Below are 22,286 nucleotides of genomic sequence, written 5' to 3'. Positions count from 1 at the left end.
TTTGGGCGGGCCTGCTCCAATTTACATTTGTTTAGAATGAAAGTCAAGATGTAAGACAGTAAGATTTGTATTTGTTATCTTAGAATGTCTTCAGAGTTTTTTTTTTAAAAAAAGGCTGTTTAATTTCAAAACACCTGGTTCTCTTGCTCCAGTTTTATACTGGCCAGTGCTCAGTTGTTGTTTAGTCAGTTCCATATCTCCCCAATGGAATTTCTATCAAGAGTTAACCAGAACTTAAAGATATTGTATTTATGGGTATTTTTGACTGGGTATTGTTCCCATGTTATTTGGCAGTCACTGCACTGGACTAGGACTATATATAACAAGGGACTATATATTCCCAGGTTAAAATTACTAGATCAGGCATTTCTGTCAGCCCAGCCTAAACCTTTTTCCCCCAATTATTTGATTTACTAGGCCGCCCCTCCCCTCTCTGGCTCACGGCAGCTTACAATATATACCGTGTTTCCCCGAAAATAAGACAATGTCTTATATTAATTTTTGCTCCCCAAGATGCGCTATGTCTTATTTTCAGGGGATGCCTTATTTTTCCGCTCCACAGCTACATGCTCTGGTGTTCTGTTCAACGGGCATGCTTCCAAACAAAAACTTTTCTACGTCTTACTTTCGGGGGATGCTTTATATTTAGCACTTCAGCAAAATCTCTACTACGTCTTATTTTCAGGGGATGTCTTATTTTCGGGGAAACAGGGTATATAAAACATAAAATCGTCTAAAAATTAAAACATTCAAATAAATAAATTCCAATAAATTACAGCTACTTTGTCCAGATGACAAAGATACAACAATCCTGTAAGGGTTGGTAGACGAATGGAGAGATCAGTCAGTGAACAGGCAGGTTTAAACTGGAGACTCTCGCCTGCAGACAAAAATGGAGCTGATCATTTTTTTTTAAAAAAAAAACACAGCTTAATAAACATGACAGTGTTGTAAACAGGACGGGGTGGTCTATAAATCTGAGCTGTATTTATTTAACTTGAGTAACTGTAAATGTGCAAATATTGGCTCCTTCTAAACAGGGCTGATGGCAGCCGATAGAAAGACAGCACCAAGAGTGCAGCTTTAATGACAATGATGTGTCATCTGTCATTGAGACCCATTGCAATACAGGAACTGTTGAATAATGTGGCAGCTCACACATTTGTCTTAAACAATATCATGTCTCAGGCAGTATAAAACTGCAGATGGTCCAGAGAAAAGTGTCTTCAATTCAGGAGTCGATGATGTTTTACAGAGAAGTCAAAGCCATGCTCTCCCCACTCCTATTCCCCACCAGCAATTAGTAGCTAACTTATCTATATTGTATAGCCGGCCAGCCCGCCAGTAATTGTTCTATTGTATAGTGTTTTGTATTCCATATTTATATATTATTCAGGGGCAGCAGTGTGTGAATTGTTCCATTGCTTCAATGATCTAATGAGAGGTAGAACCATTTTTAGAAAACCATTTAAAATACGCAAGCAAACATAATAGGTAGATAATTATCATACCAATAATTTTCTTGCTGTTTAGGTGCTTTCTCTTGCAGTTTAGGAGGCCTAACTTTTGATCTCAAATTAGCAGCAAAACAAAATCAGCATAACTGCTTTGCCTGTAACAAAATACAGCATCCTGGTCAATTAATAATAGATGCAGATGTCCCAGGGACTTGACAGAATACAGCCTGGCCCATTAGGAGCAGGAGAAAATCCAGACAAAGTAATGCCCAGGTCCCACAACAACATGGGACATGTATATTTTCCTGTGTGGAAGAATGGGGAACCTCCATCTGCTTAGAGCACAAACTGAAGGTCACCTAATTTATCCTCTCCTCCAGTCCTGTGTAATAAAAATGGCTTCAGGTAGGGATGGTGTCTTCAGCCTTCCCATGCATGCTGATAGATGAATGGGGTGTTCTGAGTGTTAGTTCACCACCTAGTATGATCTGGAGACACAGGAGAAACAGCAGAAATCTTGGCAGAGCCCCCAACCTCTGTGCAGGATACAAACAGTGCAAGAAGAAACCCTTTCTGGAGAGCCATGCAGTGGTGGGATCCAAAAATTTTAGTAACAGGTTCCCATGGTGGTGGGATTTAAACTGTGGCGTAGCACCAATGGGACTGGGCGGGGCATGACAGGGCGTGGTCAGGCATTCTGGGGCAGGGCATTCCTGGGCGGGGCTGTGGCAAGGACGCAGCCGCTGCGCCGGTCCTTGGGCGGGAAATGAATGCACGCAGGCGCAGGCTGCCACGCACGCCAGTGTACCTTCTAGACTGCTTCAAGTTCTGTGCGCTACTGCTGAGAGGAGGGCGTAACTAAGGCAAAAATCACTTGGCAAAATCACCAATTAGTAACCCCCTCTCGGCACACACAAATAATTAGTAACCTACTCTCGGGAACCTGTGAGAACCTGCTGGATCCCATCTCTGGAGCCATGACAATTATTGTGCTGATTGTTTACTTTGATTAGTGTATGTGGATGGTAGTTGGGTTAAGGGGTGTGTGTGTGGTTGTTGCTTTCTGTTAAGAGCAAAATGCTCTAGTGTCAATTTCTGCTGTTTGCTATTGTCTTGTTTAGTTGTTCCTAATCAGTTTTGTCGTTTCCTTTAGTCAATTTAGGGAGTCCCAGAATAACTCTGAGAAATGGAGCTTTTCTGTATTTGGATTACCTCCATCAAGGCAATTAACTACTCCATAATGTTGCTGAGGCACCTCGTCTTTGGTCCTATATATGTGAATCACAGCAGGCACAAAACATCCATCCAACTTTAACGTAATACAACTGAGTAATTGTTTGAGTGGTTTGTTCAGCCTTCCCTTGTGTCTGTTGAAGATGCGCTATCAATTTCCCAGAAGAATTAATACAATGCCCACATAGATATAGAACTACACTTGTTCTATAAGAGTACCATTGTAATCTTTCCTTTTTTTTGTAATCTGGCCATTGAGACTAGACCTTGGATGCTGAGAGGGTTTTGTTAACCATACATGTAGCAATGTTTTAATGCCTTTATTATTGAATGGTTTGTGGAAATATAGTAAAACTGGTATATAGCAGTAATAGTCGCTTTTCTTTCTGTGAAAGGCATTGGTTGGCCTTGTGTAAATTTTCAACTCATACCAGGAGCAGCATTAAGTGGGCATTTGAAGCTGCATTGGGAAGAGAGAGGCAAGGAGGTTGCGCTAAATCAACACAAATCCTCCTGCCAGCAGAAACTCTTTATGGTATCCGGTTCAATTATATCTCTGGCTCATTCTGGTGTGTACAGATCTCTGAAAAAGCCTCTAACGGTCACATCTTATTAGGGTAGCCAATTCATCAGTTGCTAATTCTAACATTAGAGATGTTTCTGTCTTTTAAAGTGATAGATTAGATTTGGAATTCCAAAAGCAACTATTTCATAAACAATGAAAAATGTACTGATCAAAGCCATTTTAGCTACTTTATTACAATGGGGAGAATTCAGTCCTAGTACTGGTTCACTTTAATCTCATGAAGCTTTAATGAATGATATTTTAGAATTCAGGGATGGGAAACTTGAACTTACAAGGGACTTAAACATGGCACTAGTCCTTTTTTAGAGAGAAAAGTGACAGTAATTCTACAGCTAATGCAATTCCTAGAAAACTGAAAAATGGAAAATAGATAACAGCTAGTATACAAATTGCAGGTTCAATTCAGAGACTGAAACTACTGCTTGAGTTGAAAATCTGATTAAAATCTGGGGGAAACTGAACTGACATGCTAGTATCTTCTGGCTTTTTTTCATGAAAAAAAGTTTGGACATAGTACTGAAAATCTGTTTTAACTCAACTACTATGAATGGATAACAGAAATGAACGTGCTTAGGAGATACAGATTAGCAGAAGAAATGGACTGGCTGTTCTAATCAGTTTGGGATAAAATGGTCCCCATTTATTTTGGCCTGGAATATGCACTGTAATTTGATTTGGTTGAAAAGAAGTATCTGCCATGTTTTAAAAGAAACATTAAGGCAGGGGAATTACCATAGTCATTATCTAAAGAAGCCCATTTTCTTGAAACAGGAGGAAAAGCAGGGGAAAAATTGATTTTACTGGTGTCAGGATATTTCATAAATATATTTCTGGCTTGCCGAGGCTGTATATCATCATCTGAAGCTGGAGTAATACAGAACACGCTGGAGGATTAGGATGGCTTTATGCAGAAATGGAAGCTTTCACAGAATGGTTGCAGCTGAAGGAATGGATTTTGCTATCAGGCTTAGGAAAGCTGCAGTCAGACTTGAAGGGGGGCATAAATGTGCTGAAATTGCAAGGTGCCCAACTGGGATAGCTGGATCCAAAAGACCTCATTCCCAAATAAGTGTTTGCTCATTTATCATATACAGCTCCTCTGGACCTGGTGTGTGCATTCCTACATTTAACAACGTGTCTGCATTAGCTTCTTTTTAGATGGTCGGTCTGGCCTTTATACGGATAACATATCGCCTCTCCTTTTAACAGTGGCAAGAAATCCTCTGCTGAATTAAATGAGTAATAAACTGTGTTAAGCCAATTTACTGTCTTATAAAAGATTCTAATGAAACCTGCTAAGCAGACATTCTTCTGAACAGACAGAATACTTTATCTGCATTTTGACAGCAAAGTACTTGTAAAACAGAGCCAGAAAAACTGGAGGGTTTCCTTCTATGTTAGGGTTCCTTCCTTCTATGAAGGGTTGTTACTCCAGGTTAATTACTAGTAAACTTATTTTTCCCTTTCTTCAAAACTGAGTTGATTGATTGATTGATTGATTGATTGATTGATCGATTGATCGATTGATCGATTGATCGATCGATCAATTTTTATCTTACTCTCCCCCTCCGCAGCGGGCTCAGAGTGGCTCACAACAATATAAAAACTATAATACCTAAAATTCTAATAGAAAATAGTACTTTGAAACATATAAAGATGGTGCTTGGTCCAACCAAGGATAGAATGGCTCAGGAAGTTCCCGCCCCTGTATCCTAAAACAAATTCAGTATAACTAAACAAGGAAAGGAAAAGAAAGGGAGGCCATCTAAGATGGAAACTGACCTGTCACTGTCCACAACTGTAGGCCTGGCAGAACAGTTCTGAGATATGCCCCACAGGGAAAGGAAGGGAGCTGAAGGGATGGATTTAGGCAGAGGGAACAGGAAAGGTCCTGACAGTTGGCAGGGTGCCTGGCAACATCACAGGGATTGCACTCATCCCCACCAACTGAAAAGGTACCTTTCTGAAAAGGAGAGGATCTATGATACTAGAGGTCTAACCGTGAGCTTGCATCTCCTTTCTCTTTCCAGATAGCTACAGAGTAGGAATGCGGGTGTAATTGTTATGGAATTTCTTACCAATCACGAAATCCCACACAAGGCAGCTAGTAGCGAGTTAGATTTATTTAGGAAAGTATGTCTGCAGGCATGGAAAGATGCACCTAGGGTGCGGTCTCTGGGGTCTGTGTGGCAGCACAGCTCAATTTAAGGCTTCACTGTCCTGTCCTCCTGACCAAACCTGGTTGGTCCAGAAGGCTGACAATCTCCAATCAGCACCCACAGTTATACGTGTTTCCATATATGTCAATACAGCATATTCAGCAAAAGGAGCAATACAGCATGTTCAGCACGGGGGCGGAAGGGCTTGGGTCGGCGTTTCTGACGCTGACCCAACGACGCTGGGACCGTCCGCATGGACAGTCCCAGAAAGAACCGGGAAGACGGCGCCGCTGGGCACCGTCGCCCGGTCGACTCACCTGCTCTCCGGCCCTCCGGCGCATCGCCGGGGCCCGGGGACATGCCTCCCCTGCCCTGCGCGCCTGCTTCCGTGTCACAGAGCAGGGGGGCGTGACCCCAGGCCCCGGCGACGCGCCGGAGAGCCGGAGAGCAGGTGAGTGAAGGCAGGGAGTGGGGAGGGGGAAGTGCCGGGAAGCCGCTGCTGTTCGCATGGCAGCGGCTTCCAGCCGGCGTTTTCAGAAAAGTGCGTTTCCCAGCGCACTCTGAAAATGCCGGCTTGGCGCCAGCGAAGGCAGAGGCGGCTGGCTTGGCAACTGCTGCCCCACTATCGCGAATGGCAGCCTGGGGACGGCGTTTTTGCCGTCCCTAGGCCGCCATATTCCGCCCGTGCGGAAACGGCCTTAGTTAACTTCAGCAAACACCTCCATATATGTTAATAGGGCACAATCAGCAGAAATCAAAAGCAAGCCTGTCACAAGATGACCATAAAATTGCAGTCATGGCGCTTTTATGGCCATTATTTCTTTATTCTGTTTCCTGACTGGTCTTGCTACTGAAATTTCCAAACTGTGGCCTTGTAACTGGATAATACCATAGCATAATAAGGAAAGTTCGGATACCAATTGGCCAGGGAGTGACCTCAGTTCACCCACTGCCAATTTTCAAGAACTGCTCTAACTACTAAGGCATATTTATATTATAGCAAATGGGAAAGGAATGTTCCATGTAAATGTATGTTCCATGTAGTTTGCAAAGGGAATGTTAAGCTTCTTTATAGCCTTGAGCTATGTGCTTTCTTAAAATTCAAATTTGTTCAGGATTTTTTAAAAAAAAGAACAAACTATGGAACAGATTACTTATTTATACATTCTGAGTTTAGAGTAGCTAAAACCTTCTCCAGTGGTGGGATTCAAATAATTTAACAATTGACTGTTTACAAGCACCATTTTAACAACTGGTTCTGCCGAAGTGGTACGAACCTGCTGAATCCCACCGCTGGTCTTATCTATTTATTTGTCGAATTTATCACTCACATTTCTGGTCACAATCCATTCAAATGTTAAAATTCATGTGGGGAGCAAATGTGGCAGTCACTCTTCAAAATATTTTCAACATTATTGCAAATACTCAAATGAGAAAAGTTTATCCAGCTGTAACAGATAGATATCCTTTTGAGATGTCAGTGGACAGCTTGTTCCTGTGGAGCTGAACAGTCTGTGATAATTAATGTGCTGCATTAATGCCTGATTTTCACTACCATTTACATTGTTTCTTTCATTTTTTTGTTTATTTTCTTTACTGCAACTGCTATTGCTGGTTCACAAAAGATGTCTTAGGTCCAGTCGTTATTTTCATAAGAGCCTTTTGCAGGGGCACACATTGCTATTACCAGTGTTTTGAGTAGAACGAAGCTAAAGAGACCCTTTTTCTGCATCAGAAGAATTAAATTAGTAGATAGATGGGGAACATCTAGCCGAGAGGAAGCATGCATTTGGAAATCTTCAGTAATACACGCGTAGGCATTGCTGAAGACAGCAAATACTGTGAATGAAGGGGAGTACCTTAATCATGGCAAAATAAAACAGAACAACTACAAAATATATTGAATAGAACAATCTCCACATTTTGTTTTCTTAATTTTTTTTAAAAAGGGCAATCAAACAGCTAATATCTATCCGTCTATCTCTATATGAATCATATCTGTTCCACTGCTAGTTTAACTAGGAGAGAATTGTTACTATCACAAATAATAATGTTAAAATTCCATTATGCAGTGGTTACAAGATACTAAAATAATCTATTACCGTTCGTGTGTAAATTAACAGATAAAGTATGATAATTCAAGAACTGGGAGAAACACCATCTGGCTCAGCTATCCAATTCAAGATTACGCATCCTCTTTGAGAAATAAAAAATAAAATAAAAGCCTAGCCAGAAAAGAAGAAATGGAAAATATAACAGTGTCTTAGGGCTGCCAACCTCCAAATGGGGCCTGGAGTTCTTCCAGAATTATAACTGATCTCCAGAGCTCAGAAATCATTGCCTGTGGAGAAAATGACCACTTTGGAAAAAGGACTCTATGGCATTATATTCCACTGAGGCCTCTCTCCTCCCCAAACCCCACCCTCCTCGGCTCATCCTCCAAATCTCCAGGGATTTCTCAGCCTGGAATTGGCAATCATCACTCCCGCCAGCCCTAGATGGAGTCTGGGGCTATAGTGCCCTCCAGAATTCCCCTTTTTCTAAGCTGCTTCCCAGAAGAACCTCAGTTTAGGGTGAGGAGGAGGTTCCTCTCCAGTCTTCTCACTCCATCCAGGTTCTACTCCTTTGTTATCTTGGGAATGATCTGGACCTCTCTCCTTGAACTTCCTGGGGCTGGTCTAATAAAGGATTGTGTGGGAGGGGCTGACCCTGGACTTCCCTGATGTCCTCCTCTTCAGAGATAAGTGAGCCACTGGCCTCCTTGGTCGGACTCCCCCTTCTCTGTTCCTGGCCTCCCCTGATATTTTAAGAAGCTGCACAGACCTCAGGAGGTCTCTTACCAGGTCTAGCTTGCTGTCTCAACCCTGCCTTGTTTCTGGGGCTTATACTGGACCTGCCATGCTCTGATGCATTTCTAGGTGTGATCTCGCCTTTGCTCTCCTGCATACAGCCCCAGCAGTGCCTGGGTGAGACATTCCCACCAGCTTCTCTCTGGAGAGGTGAAAGTGGGGGTAGGGCCACAATCCTTGGTCAAGTATTATGGGAAAGAAGCAGTTTAACATGTGAATTTGTTCCTAAAACTAATGATAGACAGCTGCTTTAATAAACTACACCAAACCAAAACAGCCATAAGTAACGTCATGATCTATTGGTTGCCTTGCTAACCAAATGGAGTCCTCAAAGGATCTGCGATAGATACACAGACATATCAGACTTTTCACAATGAACCAGCTCATAACCCATGATGTAAAACCATAATTAATCAGGACTCTGTAACTGTCTTGGTTTCAATTAGTATGTTTCTTTTTCCTCATCCTTGTTCTAAAATTGGCCTTATTTATTTCAATAGCATTGAGCTGGATTTTCTCCAGTGCAAACAAGGGAATAAAGTCTGACATATTTCTCCAAGCGGCAAAATGTTTTATCGGTCTTTTCTTTCTGCAGAGCCAGCTGGAAGCATGACAATATCCAGAGTATTAAAATGCATTTCCTGACCACAAATAGGGCTGTGTTAATAAACCAGCGAGCCAGAGTTTCCATGGCTCAAGATCCAGATTGAAACTGGATTGTATTATTTCTTCAGGAAGTTGGCCTGCTGGTAGTAGGAAGGGTCAGATTTGGGCTACCAGTTTGTAAGATTCCATCATACTCTGAAATGCCTAAGAAACAGCAGCTATTTTGAGGTCAGGCTGATAGGAGCAGGCTTGATTCTCATAGGCTGGGGTCTCTAAGGACAAGAAGCAGTTTTTGCTATAATCCTTGTGACCCTTTCTACTTTATCTTAGGGAAGGGAAGGGAAGGGTTGCCTTTCACTGCCATACAAGCAAGTAAAGTTCTATACTTGGGAAGAAATAGGAATTAGAATGTTCTGTGAAATTCTTTGTGTGACTTGGAGCCACTCATATTTTTTTTAATTGGGGGAAGGGCAGTCATCCAGAGGTGGGATCCAGCAGTTCTCACAGGTTCCCAAGAGTAGGTTACTAATTATTTGTGTGTGCTGAGAGGGGGTTACTAATTGGTGATTTTGCCACATGATTTTTGCCTTAGTTACGCCCCTCCTCTCAGCAGTAGCACACAGAACTTGAAGCAGTCTAGCAGGAGGTGCACCGGCGTGCGTGGCAGCCTGCGCCTGCGTGCATTCGTTTCCCGCCCAAGGACCAGCGCAGCGGCTGCGTCCTTGCCACAGCCCCGCCCCCAGAATGCCCGGCCATGGCCCCGTTGTGCCCCGCCCAGCCCCATTGGCGCTACGCCACAGTTTGAATCCCACCACCATGGGAACCTGTTACTAAAATTTTTGGATCCCACCACTGCAGCCATCCTAACATACCTAATAGATTTATGAAGATAAAATGGAAATGGGAGTTCTGTGTAGAAGAAAGGCAGGAAATAGTATGGAGATGGGTACTGGCTTTGGGGTGGAGACATCTGACTTGTGGTCTGAAGGGGAAGCAGGGAAGATCCATCAGTGCTTCAACTGACCATTCATTTACCCAACCAGATATCTGTAGATTCCTGCAGTCATGGAATCTGTGTGGATTAATAGCCATGTAGGCTGCACTGAGGAAGGGGAAAGGGAAATAAAACACCCTTCAGTGAATTCACACATTTCCCATCTCTCACTGTAGCCCACCAACATGTGACTTTCCTGAGTCAACTTTCCCAGTGCTACAAGGGACTGTTGGGCATTTTGCTTTTAAAACTATTCTATAAAACCAGAGCGACAGACTAAACTACCTTATCTGATCCGGCTTGGGTGCAACTGATGAAAAGAGTTAATCTTTGGTATGGAGCCTATTTTCTGGTCAAGCAGAAGAGCTAGAGATTTGGCCTGGGCTATGGCTTGGTTGCAGGGGCAAAGGACATTAGGGTGGTAAATCGATGGTTAATCTCATGTGATTTCAAGACGCACTGGGACGTATTAGGATTCTAAGCAATGTTTCCGAAGGGAATGACAGTCCTCAGGAGGCTTTTGAGAACAGCTGGTCCTCCTTACTTTCTCCCCTCTTCTAGGAGGGACCCAGCTGTGTAGTTTTTATTGGGCTTAAGGGAACGGAACAGACTGGGAAGATGTCTAAAGTGCTGTTGGCGTTAGGGCTGACAGCCTCCAGGTGGAGCCTAGTTTTCTGGCATTACAGCTGATCTCCAGACTACAGGAAGAAATGAAAGCTTTCTAGTGCGCACTCCAGGCTATCACATCTCCACTGAAAGTCCCCTAATTCTCCTCTCACCAAGCACTGCCCCCAAATCTCCAGGCATTTCTCAAGCCAGAGTTAGCAACCCTACGTGGCATCTGATTCGGTTACTAATAAGTTGCTATGTCAGGGATTTGGCTTTTTAGCTGTGATATTTACACTCCTTTGCCAGTAAAATCTCCAAGGTTCACCCCACCTTGAATGCTGATTCATCAGTAGCTCACACGGTGGGGTATTTTGTAGCACTGCCTAATTATAGGTGCGACATATGTTTCAGCTTTGTTTCTCAGAATGAAGTCAACAGGATTCGGTGTGCTGCGAAGGCCACTATTTAGCATGCAAGATATTTCCATATTTGGAGACTCCCAATTTGGCCACACTGATCCTTTGTACGGCAACCCCAAGGCTCAGCTGTTGTGTGCGCTCTGCGTGGCAGCCCTGGAAGATGACTTAGAAACCTCTGCGGGGATAGGATGTGACATACAACTTGTTGCCAGGATCTAAGAAGCATATTACTGCCATTGTGTAGTCTATTCACTGGTTGCCAGTTTGTTTCCTGGATACCATTTAAGATGCTGATGCATACTTTTAACATCTTTCTTGGCCTGGGATCTACATTCTTAAATAACCAAGCCCTGTAAGCCCATGAGGCAACTTCACTCAATACAGCAACATCTTGTGGTTGTGGTACCATACCCTTGGGAGATGTACTCTATTTCTGTCTCTTTATTGGAGGCTACCCTTATTCTTTGACAGAGGTGTAGCTGGGCCAAACTGTGCCTGCTGCGCATTCTATATTTTCTGCCCCCCATGGCCCCTCCCCTGTGGAACCCTGCCCCCACCCGCAGCGCCCCCCTTCCCCCCTTCCCACACTTACTTTAGTTCCTTTCCTTTTTCAGAACTTTTTCAGGCTGCAAAAGGCCTGTTCACAGTAAAAACGGCCTGATGGGAACTATACTTCCCAGGAGACCTTGTGAGCCCCAAGGTCTTCTGGGAACTGTAGATCCTCAGGCCGTTTTTACTGCAAGCAGGCCTTTTGCAGCCTGAAAAAGTTCAGAAAAAGGAAAGGAACTAAAGTAAGTGTGGGAAGGGGGGCACCATGGGGGGCACCACAGGGGGCATGAGGAAAGTGGGAGGGGCCTGGGGCTGATTTTCACGCTCCCCCAGGCGTGCGCCCAGTGCATGGCACACACACACACCCCAACCCCTTGTAGCTCCACGACTGTTCTTTGAAATAGCCTTCTGGAAGAGGGCCTCGGTTTTAATGGTTTCATTAGGACTGCAATACTGAGCTCTTTAAGAGGACCTAGTAATAAGATCTAAGGAACTTATAGACTCTTTGGTCATTGATCTATTTATTGCACATTTAAGGCTGCTTTGCTGATAATTGTTTTAAATGTATTATTACTGTTGTTTAATTTTTTAGGCAACATGATTTTTGTTATCTGCCTTGGGTCTCAGTTAGCATATTAATATTTAAAATAGATAGCCCGTGAAGAAAGGGATGATGGGTTGAAGGTGCAGGCACTAATGGTTGGTAATCGGCACAGTTTTGTGGGCAGGTGAAGAAATCGTCCCCTCTGCCTTGAACTTCCTATGGGGTGAAAGAACTATAATTCAAGACTGACCCCTGTCTTCTTGTTTCTTTCCCCCTAGACTTTTGAAAAAGGAAGAAAATTTTATCTTCATTCCTCGATCCCGTGAAGAGCTTCCAGACAACTTTCCAAAGGAAATCCCTGGGATTTGTTATTTCCTGGAGGTCAGAACTGGTCAGAAGCAGCCAAAGTCCTCCGTCACATCTGCCAGAGTGAGAAAGATTTCCTACAACATTGGCACCATGTTCCTCCGGGAAACGAGCCTATGAGGCCCGCTGCAGATCAAAGACTCGTCACAAAAGCACAAGCCCAGAACTGGGTCATGACAGGAGAAAGGAGATTCTTTCTGTTTCACTGCATTGTTCCAAGCAAGCAGTTTAAAAAAAGCTCCGTGAAAATGTCAGGCAATAATTCTTTTTAAAGGTGGGTGACTGCTGTCAGTAAACAAACTGGGAAAGGGTGTTGGCGGGGGAGGGGGGCGGGAAAAGGGTTTTGAAAAAGAATTAAATTAAGCAAAATACTTCTCTATTGCTGGAGCTGCTGTTGGTCATAAATGTCAGCGTGGTTTTAAAAAAAACACAGATATCCAAATTAATTTGCTCCTGATGGATACATTCCACTCAGCAGTGAGTCTCCGGTGCCAGTTCCATTTAAATCAATGGAGTGCCTAGTGCAGTGGTGGTGAACCTTTGGCACTCCAGATGTTATGGACTACAATTCCCATCAGCCCCTACCAGCATGGCCAATTGGGAATTGTAGTCCATAACATCTGGAGTGCCAAAGGTTCACCACCACGGGCTTAGTGGAATGTTTCCTCCTGTTCAGAAATGTGTGGGAAATTTCATTTTGAAGAGCATGAACCTCCCGCTACTGAGGAAACATCCTCCATTTGTGTCAGTAGAACTATACACAGGTACTTGTGAAATAAACACACAATCCAGAGCAGCGGGGTTTCTGTGACATCTTAAATTCACGCAAGCGAAGTGTAGAGTTCTGGTTGAGATGCATTCTTGCCTTTAAAAGTGTTATTCAGTAAGGATAAAGCTCTTTTAAGGCTAAGGATTTTAATGTTTTTTCTCGTACAAATACTGTAGAGATCGTTTATAATCTTCCTGGCAGAAGGACTATATATTCAGTATGGTAGGAATATGGTAGGAATGGTAGGAATGTTATCTTTTCTGATGCACTCCGATTTCTGTACAGATAATATTCTACGCGTTCCAAGTATGAGATTAGTCGACTGCTATATATTGGATGCCATTCTTTCAAATTATTCTGGGTTTTGTTTGAACAATAAGAAAGGCCGTTTTTGTTCGGGTTTGCGAGAACACCATGTGGGTTATTTCCTTTTCCTGGCAGTTAGATTTGCTTACCTAAAAATGACATTCTGCCTTTGCTCTGCCGGTAGGGTCAGTCCAAGAATCAGAACAGTGAAAATAAAAAAATAGGTTCTGGTACATTGCTGGAAACATCATGTTCCAGTTCCACTTACCCTTGGCAGTGCCTCAACTGGCTGATGTTTGTGGTTTGTATTAGGAGTTTGTTCATTTGCAAATAACAGTTCTTCATAGTTGATGGGATATGGCTGAAAAGTGGACAGTACAAGCATCGTGACCTTCTCCCAAGCTGTACCAGCCGGTACACAGAACCAACCCTCATACTGTGCAGGATTTCCCCAGAAAATCTACCCCCATTGGCTCTGCATTCAAAATCAATAAGACAAATTAGAATCTCCATTTCTCCTGTCTGAATCATTGAAAAAGCAGGGAAGACATTAAAGTCTTTTACTAGTTATACGAAGGGTGGGGAATGTTAAGCAAATCCTAATTTGCTTAAGGAGCAGCAGTGGCGTAGTGGTTAAGAGCAGGTGTACTCTAATCTGGAGGAACCGGGTTTGATTCCCTGCTCTGCCACCTGAGCTGTGGAGGCTTATCTGGGGAATTCAGATCAGCCTTTGCACTCCCACACATGCCAGCTGGGTGACCTTGGGCTAGTCAAAATTCTTCTGAGCTCTCTCAGCCCCACCCACCTCACAGGGTGATTGTTGTGAGGGGGGAAGGGCAAGGAGGTTATAAGCCCCTTTGAGTCTCCTTACAGGAGAGAAAGGGGGATAAAAATCCAAACTCTTCTTCTTCTAATTTGACTTTGTTTACAAAAATTCATATTTATGTTTGGATTTATAATAGGATTCCTAGCTATGATTCTGAATGTTGATGCGTTTAGAAAAAGGGGGCTGGAAGTACAGCAGACGCTGATCATCACAGTTTTATATTCTGTCAAGGAATGGGCAGAGTATTTCAAAATGTAACCCCTTTCAAGTTAAAATTCCAAACACTGAAATTTTGACATGCTGTTGTCAAATTTCAGAAATGTGAATCGTTTCAAAGCTTTGCAAATTTGTATTCTGGCACTGTTAACCTTCCATCTCCAGAGGTAAACAAACTACATGAAGACTGCAATATTATGCACTTGGGATTAAGGCCCATTGCGTGAAGTAGTATTTATTTCTGACTAGAAGTGTGTTGGGTTGACCTGTAAGCCATCTTGAGCATGCACCTTTAGGCTGCTGGCAATAGGAAGACTGACTAAGCTAGAGTAGTACAATTGATCTTAAGAGGACTGTTTCAGAGAAAATTGTTTGAGGACTGTGATATTGGGGATAACTAGAATTAAAATATCACTAGCAGACATCATAGTACTCTTGTGTCCCTTTTTTAGACAGACACTTTTAGGAAGAGGCTTTCATCTTTTAAAACATGAAAGCATTTTACATTATTCACCTTTTCATATGTCAGCAACATGCAGCATGTCTGTCATGTACCACTCAAACCGCAATATGCTTTGAAGAGCAGGAAAAAGCATGTGGCCAGGGATCTGCAACCTATGGCTCAGCATGGAATCAAATAATGGCTCTGTAAGCTTAGGCATATTGGATGGCTAGAATAACCGGTAGGTGGATTGAATGGCAGGCCAAGATTTTTGTAGGGCTCAAGGTCTTCTTAGACATTCTGCACAAAAAAAGGGGGAAATGATAGGGAACAGTTGCCAGTAATTTGAGTATGAACTATGTGCAGTTTTATTCCAGCACTCTAAAATAATTATGCAGAGTACTCCTGTGTGTAAAGACTTACCATAAGATCAGATGTGAGATACTTCCTAATGAAGGACTTACAATGACCAGCCTTTGGGCTGAGAAAACTTTGTGTTGGGTCAAGTGGTGATACTAACAGGCTTTCTTGTACTGGCTCTTTGTTGATGTCTTGCTCTGAATTTTGACATAGTTTGGCTCTGTCCTTGTACAAGGCTACAGCCCTCTGATAAAGCAGGTGATGTGGCCATTCAAAATGCAAGCTTGGAAAGAATGAAATGCTTACATAGTCACTTAGAACATTTCCAGAACATTTTCGATTCCTGCCTTTACCACAATGTTCACCTCCTCCAAGCATTTCAAGGCTGTCGTAATTTGCTTATTTGTTGAGATGATGATTTATTGATCCATTTAATCAATGCTTCGTTGGTCCCCCAAAAGAGAGAGGAGGAAAAAGTCCACCAAAAATGATGACAGTTAAGCAGCGAGGGGGAAAGGAATTAGGTGTGAGATGCAAAAAAAAAAATGGCACCAAGGGGGAAATTGGGTGATAGCACAGAGGCATGGAAAATGACCAGGCTTTTTGGCAGGAGAGACGTCACACATTTTAAGATGTTAAATGCGTAAGTATGACCACACTACAAGAAAAGCCAACTTGGAAACGTTTCGAAAAATACACCACTGTAAAAGTGTTTTCAGAAACAATGGAGAAAATGTTGTTTGGAAACATTTCCAAAACCAAAGGGGGCAGGGGAGGAACAGTGTGAAACTCAGTGGAGGAAACGTTTTGTTTCCACGCTGGAAATGTCATAAATGGTGAGTGTGGAAAAGGCCATTATGGTGGATTCCAGAGGGAGCAGTTATGTTAGACCAGGGGTAGGGAACCTGCGGCTCTCTAGATGTTCAGGAACTACAATTCCCATCAGCCCCTACCAGCATGGCCAATTGGCCATGCTGACAGAGGCTGATGGGAATTGTAGTTCCTGAACATCTGGAGAGCCGCAGGTTCCCTACCCCTGTGTTAGACAGTTGCAGCCAAAACAAGCTTTGGGAGGCACCTTAAGCAGAGATATATTATGTTTCATGGCGTAGAGCTGACTATCAGTTGCCTATATGTGCATACTTGTAGAGAAATGTATAGAGTAGGAGATAAAAAGATCACAAAGGAGTGGGTCTGTGACATATCTGTTCAGTGCCCACATAAGCTGAAGATAAGGAGCTCTTAATAGGCTGAATGTTCCCCTATTTTTCATGATCTTTTGTCTCCACTGTCTATGCACGTATCTTCCAACTGAGGATAACATTTCATGCATCTGACTGACAAAGTCGCCATTTGAAACGTAATGCCATGAACACTTAACACCACAATAAATCTGTTCAGGCTTGAAGGGGGCTACTAACACTTGGAAGTCTAGGGCAAGTCAAAACGGTTCCAACAGAACCTTGAAGATTTATGCCTAGTGCAGTTCTTGTTATAGGAAAGTTGATGTTCAGAAGTATATTGCATTCCTCTGGTTTTGTGGTAGCTTTCTTGACAGTTAAGAGATGGCTAGCAAATCACTTCAGCAGGGGTACCTACAGTAGAACGCTACTTGAAGCTGAGCACAGGTCATGTTTACACATGAACATTCAGGCTAGTATTTCTACAGTGTTTTGAAGACAAAAAGCCTACCAAGAGTTTCAGCTGGAGTCAAAGGTCTCCCCTTCACTCCAGATGGCACAGTGCTTCTGAGAATAATACTGGTCTTTGGATTCATACATCAACTGCAGAGGTTGTGGTATGCAAAGTTTGTGGTATGGGGTATCCTGCAAAGGGTGTGGTATGTTTTAAGCCATTCCCAGCTCCTGGTTTGGTTAGTTCACATTGTGGTATGTTTTAAGGCAGGGTGCCAACTCATCCTTTTCAGCCAAAGAGGACCACCCTTCCTCTCTCTGGCCCCTTCCGCACAAGCAGAATAATTCACTTTCAATCCACATTCAATGTACTTTGACACTGGATTTTACTGTGTGGAATAGCAAAATCCACTTGCAAACAATTTTGAAAGTAGATTAAAAGTGCATTATTCTGCATGTGTGAAAGGGGCCTCTGTGTATTATCACCCTTATCATAAAAGAAGATGTTTGGAAAAAATGGCAAGCAGAAAAACAGGGAGATTCCATGTGCCCTAATTTGAGAATCCCAGGTAATTGGATTCATAAAGTAACTTCTTGGCAAACTTAGCCAATGAATGAAGGGTTTCTTTATGCAGGACTCAAGTTATCAGCCAGCCTCATTGCTTGAAGTACTAATTTCCTGCATGAACCTAAGGAAATACTTCAAAATTGGTATGTATGAGTTAAAATTACTGTCAGTCATGCAAGTCAGCAATAGTAGTCATATTGCCTTGATATTTGTAGGTAAAAGCTCTTTGGACAGATTCTATAAATGTTTTCCACACTGTATTATATAAAACAGGTATTTTGCCAGAGTGAGCACTCCACTTTTCCATACAATATACCCGCCTAATGGGATCACAAGTGACATCCCCCCCCCCCTTTAAAAAACTTTTTTTCCACTCAGACCAATTCTGAGAAAGCTCAGTATTTCAGCCTCTGCAATCTATGTGCAAGCTATTTTAGGTCAGCTAATAGATCCAGGGTTGAATCCCATGGGAGATTTCTTTTCCTGGTGCATGCAGAAGTACTGTCATGCTTGTTCTAAGGCAGGGGTAGGGAACCTGCAGCTCTCCAGATGTTCAGGAACTACAATTCCCATCAGCCTCTGTCAGCATGGCCAATTGGCCATGCTGGTAGGGGCTGATGGGAATTGTAGTTCCTGAACATCTGGAGAGCCGCAGGTTCCCTACCCCTGTTCTAAGGGGTCTGCGACCTGCGGCTCTCCAGATGTTCATGAATCATCAGCCCCTGCCCCATCAGCCAATTGGCCATGCTGGCAGGGGCTGATGGGAATTGTAGTCTGAAACAAGTCCATGAACCTCTGGAGAGCCACAGGTTGCAGACCCCTTATTGTATCCCCCCCCTTTGTTCTGCATGCGCAAGACATTAAGGTATTTCTTCTAAAGGGTTCCTTTGAAAGAAGGTTCAGTGAAATCGTGCTGTCTGCTGTAAATGGATCATCTGATTAAAAATTATATCAAAGCGCGACCTGTTGCTGCAGCCATTGTGCTACTGCTTGCGCAAATGGATCTGTGCCAGGCACAGTTTCCTTTCTGCTCGTGCATCACTAGATGCAACTTACTGTTTCCATGGGCATTTTGTGCTGTGTTTGGACACTGCAAACTGGGGATGTCATCAGTGTACTTTGACTGGGAGACAACTTCTTTTAGATTTTAACGATCGTCCTTTGTCTCTCAGTACAAAGCATATCCGCACCCAGCAGAGAGAGTGTGACAGAGACACAACAATAGAAATCATCTTTATGAAAATAATAGAGACAGTGCTAGCAATTTGCCAGGAATTACAGGCCTGCAATGTCCATTCTCCGCGCTGGGGTTTTCACGTGCCTGTTGCTCAACCTCCGTTATAATTATGGGATGTTGCACAGCGACGTTGCTAGGTGCATTGTTCCTACCGTTTCTAGACAGGTAGAGAGACTAGGCATGCTAATTCCTTTGAACAATAGTGTCCAGAAGACAGGAATGATCTCCTGAATGGAAATTCAGAACCACCATTTAGGTATCCTTTCAAGCAAGCTAATTTATAGTAAGGGAGGAATTTATAATCACAGAGATCAGTGCTGGATCTCAACTACGGGTGTCAGCATCTCCATGGAGATAATGCCTGTGTTTGCAAATAAATCAACTCATTCTCTAAAGAAAGAATCGATTCCCACCAAGATGGTGCTTTTAAAAAAAAAAGCACGTGCAAAGACGATACATCCAAAACATCTGTATTGTTGCAAAGTACCTTGTTATTTGCATCCCTTTTATGACAGCCAAATTTACATTGGGTTTCCATACATTGGGCCTTTCCCCACTTACGTTTTGCAGCGCGCTACTCTGAGCGCGAGCAATTTCCGCCCCGGGGCAGTCAGAAGGTGCCGTTTCTTCAGCGTCAGAAATGACACGCGCTGAAGGGATGTTAGAGCGCAGAGTTGGGGCGGCTGCGTTGTTGCCGCCCGGACTCGTGGGGAGCACCGCTGGACCACGCGCTATTTGGGGGCAGTAGTGCGCAGCAAAAGGTAGGTGGGGAAAGGGCCATTGTGTGCGAAAAGCTTGGGTGCACTTTTTGTGTTTTAAGACTGTCAGAATTATTTCATATCATTGCTGGGGGACCGTGGGCAGGGGTGATAGGCTTTTTGGGGGGTCAAGTCAAAGAACATTTCTTAAATAGACCTATATAGAGCAATCACTTTGCATTGTGGGAGACATTCCAGGTTTGAGAAAGCCTTGCAGTTTTCCAGGTGTTTGGAATATGGTATGGACTGCTCAGTATTAAGTAGACAGTGGTATTAAAATGGAGGCAGAAGCATGCTGAGTGCCAGTGAATTCAGGATGGCTGTCCCAATGAAACATAGTTGAGTGGCATACTGAGATGTTCTTCACGCTTGCTGGGACAATTGATTCTTCAAGAGCATTCAGCGATGAAGCTACTCACTATGGCAAATCATCCAGGCTCTTGATTGTGTAGGTTGTTTAGGATGGAGTGGGTGGATGGCCCATTGATCCTGACTTGAGTGTGTGGGTGTTGATGTCTGCCAGCTCTATGGCTCTGTCACCTTAACTGGAGTTTGGCTGGGAGTTTATAGTGTGGCTTACTAGTTCTTTCCCAGGATTTCTCTGTGTATAAAATGCTCCATCCCAAGTTATCCTGACAACAGAAGAAGAGTTGGATTTATATTCCCCCTTTCTCTCTCATAGGAGACTCAACGGGGCTTACAAACTCCTTGCCCTTCCCTCCTCACAACAAACACCCTGTGAGGTAGGTGGGGCTGAAAGAGCTCAGAAGAACTGTGACTAGCCCAAGGTCACCCAGCTGGTGTGTGTGGGAGTGCACAGGCTAATCTGAATTCCCCAGATAAGCCTCCACAGCTCAGGTGGCAGAGCGGGGAATCAAACCCGGTTCCTCCAGATTAGAGTACACCTGCTCTTAACGCCACTGCTGCTCCTCCCAGAGCAACTTAGGCCATTTATTCCAGTCAGCCTGGGAGTTTTATAGCACAGCAAAGATTTGAAGCTTCACCACATCTATAAAGCTGCCTTTTAATGAGTCAGCCCATTGATCGCAGTATTATCTACTCTAGCAGTAACTCTCCAAGCAAAGATTCTTTCGCAACCACAGTGGCCTGAAATCTGTTTAACTTAAGACACCAGAAATTGAATGTAGGACCTGCTATGTTCAAAGTCACTGAGCCACAAACCTTCCTTAAAGCCACCACCCCAGACTAGATCCTTGTATCCCATGCTATACAACCTCAAGCCTTTCCAATTTAATTATATCCTTTAAAAGTAAATTGAATTTCCCGTGAACAGAAAAATAAGTCCAATGACCAAGGCTTTTGCCCTGACTCTCATTTAAGTATTATCAGTGCTCATTTATTTATTGCATTCCCTGGCCCCATTGCCAGACATATGTTGGATGTTATGAGAACGATCCAGGAAATGTTAGTTTTGATCAGAGGTGGGATCCAACCAGTTCTCACCACTTCTTTAGAAGTGGTTACTAATTTTTTCTGAGTGCTGAGAAGGGGTTACTAAAGCAACCTCCCTGCCCAATAGGGACTGGAGGTGCGTGTGTGCCGTGGCGCCACTGTTTGAATCCCACCACTGGTTTTGATACTTAAAAAGTGTCTTTGAGCACTTATTTGGAACACCTTCTTTTGAGTAAATGTGCACAGGATGAGAATGACAGTCCCTTTGACATCAAAAGCACCACTTTGTGCAGATCATGAGCAAAGGAAAGCAGTGCAAAACATTTTTAACGAAGGCATTTAAATTAGACAAACCTAACTTGAGTTAACACCCTACTAAGTCCATTGGGGCTACATGATGTGTCTCCTTCCATTGCTGTCATGTGTTTGCTGATTTGACCTTCCACCAGTGTCCTCCATCTTCAAGCATTCTTCAGTGTAATATATTTATGTGCACAGATCTGCATGTTGTCTTGAGGACAACCTGTGTTTCATTCCCATGTAGTTATGATGATCTTAATTTACCTAACACCTCATTGGGTGCACATAGGGCGGTGGTGGTCTGCCACCAAAATCGGAGACCAGTGTGAAGTAAGGCGCTTTTACTAATACCCTTCAGAGTGCAAACCAGCCTAAGTCACAGCATTCCAGCAGGAGAACATCAGGGGAGGGACGTTTCTGTCAGTCCCCAGACAAATCATTGTAGATTGTCTGAGGTTTTTGGATATCTGTTAAATGGTTCTTCTATTGCTTTTGAATTCAGATATTTTTCTGCAGCAGGTAGCAAGCTGAAGAGTTCAGTGTCTCGAGTACACACTCATCACTCACATATAACTGTACAGTAGTGGATTAATGGGCAAAGCTGCCAAAACAGATGAAAGCGTTTTCTTTCTTGGAGATTCTGAGGAAATGATTAAATGGACAAAATTCCTACCACAGGGTAGGCCCACAAGATACCTTCCAATTCTAATGAATCACGTTCCTTCCTTCTGCCTCATATCCGTTGTCTTATTTCAGACAGGGCAGGAGGACTTCTGTAGGTCCAATTTGTGTTGGTAATTAAGTTGTTTCAAGAATAGTCCATAAGTACTGTCTCCAGGCAGAGCCAAGATGTCCATCTGACTTTTTTTTTTGCAAGTAAAAGGTCGGATGTGTTGCCAGAAGCATAGGAAAAATCAATGAATGCTGGATGCCTACCTGCCATCTGTCTTTTCTAAGTCAGTGCCAGCATTCCCATTGTTTGCAGGTATGTCATAATCATTTGCACATTTTCCAGTAATTTCTCAGCCATTCATGTAATCCAATGTACAGTGTCAAGTAGTCAGCAGTACAACAGATCTGCTCAAC

General features: G+C 43.2%; 1 protein-coding gene across 1 annotated transcript in view; it reads left to right on the top strand.

Annotated features, from left to right (window-relative positions):
- The window catches only part of GUCY1A2 (guanylate cyclase 1 soluble subunit alpha 2), a 201,113-nt gene extending 188,447 nt beyond the window's left edge, over nt 1-12,666 (top strand). Inside the window, exon 8 of the mRNA XM_048494034.1 lies at nt 12,284-12,666. Within this exon, the coding sequence (XP_048349991.1) occupies nt 12,284-12,491 (208 nt within the window). The 3' untranslated portion in view covers nt 12,492-12,666. The remainder of the gene's footprint in view (nt 1-12,283) is intronic.
- The last annotated feature ends 9,620 nt before the right edge of the window (nt 12,667-22,286 follow it).

Source organism: Sphaerodactylus townsendi, linkage group LG04 (assembly GCF_021028975.2).
Source record: "Sphaerodactylus townsendi isolate TG3544 linkage group LG04, MPM_Stown_v2.3, whole genome shotgun sequence".
NCBI classification, from domain to species: Eukaryota; Metazoa; Chordata; class Lepidosauria; order Squamata; family Sphaerodactylidae; genus Sphaerodactylus; species Sphaerodactylus townsendi.
This window is presented reverse-complemented; position numbering and strand designations above follow the sequence as displayed.